Genomic DNA, 2,500 nt, shown 5'->3' on the forward strand with positions numbered 1-2,500 from the left:
TTGAAGTTTTGTAAGTAGAGAGACCATAAGACGAGGGGGTTGTGGTCGGTGTACACAGTAATGGGGTTATTTGTGGAAACGTAGACTTCATATTTCTGCAAGGCTTGTACTATAGGTAGGAGCTCTTTTTCCACAGTAGATAGCAACCTTTGGTGCTTCTTTAACCTGCATGAATAGTAAGACACAGGGTGAAACAAGTTAGTTTCAGGCTTCTCTTGTAGGAGGACAGCACCAACCCCGTAGTCACATGCATCTACCTGGAGAACAAAAGGTTTTGAAGGATCAGGAGTTGTTAATACTGGTTTACAGCAAAGTAGGCTTTTGATCTGTTTGAAGGAGTCCTGACAAGATTCATCCCATACGAATTTAGTCTTAGTATTGGTCAAGTTTATCAACGGATCAGCTACATTACTGAAATTCTTGCAAAATCTGCGGTAATATGAGGTCATTCCAATAAATCTCATTACTTCTTTTCTATTTGTAGGTAAGGGATAATCTAATATAGCTTTTATGTTAGTGGTTTTAGGCAAGATTTCCCCACTTCCAATAACATGTCCCAAGTACTTTACACGAGCACTAGCAAAGTTTGATTTAGCAAGATTTATTGTTAAACTCAACCTTCTAAATCTATCAAGAAGTGCTTTAAGCTTCCCAAGATGTTCCTCCCATGTGTCAGATACTACAAGAATGTCATCCAGGTAACCGTAAACCCCATCCAGATCTCTTATGACATCATTTACCATTCTCTGAAATGTGGCAGGTGTGTTGCACAAACCAAAAGGAAGTCTTTCATATTGAAACAACCCAAAGGGAGTAATAAAAGCGGACATCTCCTTCGCTCTCCCTGACAATGGGACTTGATAATATCCCTTCAGCATATCGACTTGGGTTAAATATTTCGACTTACCAATGGAGTCCAGTATATCATCAATACGTGATATGGGGATAATTGTCTTTTATGGTTACCGAATTTAATTTTCTAAAGTCTGTACATCACCTGACCTTACCATTAGACTTGGGCACTAGTAAGCAAGGAGAAGCCCAAGGAGACTTGCTAGGCACAGCAAGTTTATGCTTCAGTAGATACTCGACCTCTTCTTGCATTACCTTCCGTTTTTCAAAATTGATTCGATAGTAGTTTTGTCGTATAGGACGAGTTCCTGGCAATAACTCGATGTCGTGAGAAATAACACTGCATTCTCGGGGATTATCACTGCATACATCTTCATACTGTCGTAGCAGATTTTCAATATCACACCGTTGCTCCTCATTTAGGTGCTGTAGATACTGCGGAAGATATTCTAAGATTTCTTTATTAGAAAAGTCAGCCCAAGATAGGATTTAATCTAGGCCTTAAGAATTTACATCCTTTAAGGTGGTGGACTTTTGTTTTACAATATCAGTGTCTCTGGAACCAAATAGAGCCGCAGAGGAATCGGCATGATATTCTTTAAGCATATTGACATGGACTAACTGAGTGCTTTTACGTCTATCTGGAATTTTTATGATATAATTCTGATTATTTAAACGTTTCTGTATAACATAAGGGCCAGAAAACTTACCTTTAAAAGGAGAACCAGTAATGGGATAGAAGGCCAAGACTAAATCTCCCACATTAAACTTCCTATCTTTACTGATTTTAGCATACCTAATTTTCATCTCTTCTTGATTTTTACACAAGTTGTTTACAGCAAATTTATGAATCTTATTAATATTTCCCTTTAATTTCTGTAGGTACTGACTCACTGTTATAGCCTCTACGTTATACTTGTCAAGTAACTTATCTTTAACTACTTGTAAAGGATCACGTACTTTACGACCATATAGCATTTCAAAAGGTGATACACTCAGAAAGTACTTCCCTAATTACAAATAGTAAATAGTCTATGCCTTCATCCCAATCGGATTCAGATTTAATACAAAATTTCCTAAGCAATGACTTTAAAGTCTGATGATGCCGTTCTAATGCTCCCCGAGATTCTGGGTGATAAGGAGATGAGAGACAATGTTTTATACACAACGCATTCATAGTTTTCTGAAAAACATCACTAGTAAAATTAGTGCCCCTATCACACTGGATTTCCTTAAGAAACCCGTAAGTTGTAAATACTTTGAGTAAGTGGTTAAGAACATTTTTAGAGGAAATATTCCTGACTGGAAGTGCAATAGGAAATCGTGAGGTAGGCACATTATAGTCCCAAGATATTGATTGCCTTTCTTTGTCTTTGGCAGTGGACCTACACAATCTATGATAATTCGATGGAATGGCTCATGAGGTACAATAATAAGATTCAAAGGTGCCTTTGGTATAACCTCATTAGGCTTACCGGCAATTTGACAAATATGACAATGTTTAATGAAATTTACAACACCAGCCTTCATTTTATGTCAGAAAAAATCAGAAGCTAAACGGTTGTAAGTTTTAGTAATTCCAAAATGTGAATAAACATTATGAGCGAGCTCCAATAAATCTTTACGTAAATCATGAGGGACTACTAAC

The 2,500-nt window shown here is 37.1% G+C and overlaps 1 protein-coding gene across 1 annotated transcript in view; it reads right to left on the minus strand.

Annotated features, from left to right (window-relative positions):
- The window catches only part of LOC137626959 (uncharacterized), a 4,487-nt gene that overhangs the window by 91 nt on the left and 1,896 nt on the right, over nt 1-2,500 (minus strand). The window contains exons 3-5 of the mRNA XM_068357943.1: nt 1,003-1,287; nt 468-746; nt 1-257 (exon numbers count right to left, since the gene is read on the minus strand). The exon at nt 1-257 is cut by the window's left edge and continues 91 nt beyond it. Coding sequence (XP_068214044.1) covers nt 1-257; nt 468-746; nt 1,003-1,287 — 821 coding nt within the window. The remainder of the gene's footprint in view (nt 258-467; nt 747-1,002; nt 1,288-2,500) is intronic.

The sequence above is a fragment of the Palaemon carinicauda genome, chromosome 34 (genome assembly GCF_036898095.1).
Source record: "Palaemon carinicauda isolate YSFRI2023 chromosome 34, ASM3689809v2, whole genome shotgun sequence".
NCBI classification, from domain to species: Eukaryota; Metazoa; Arthropoda; class Malacostraca; order Decapoda; family Palaemonidae; genus Palaemon; species Palaemon carinicauda.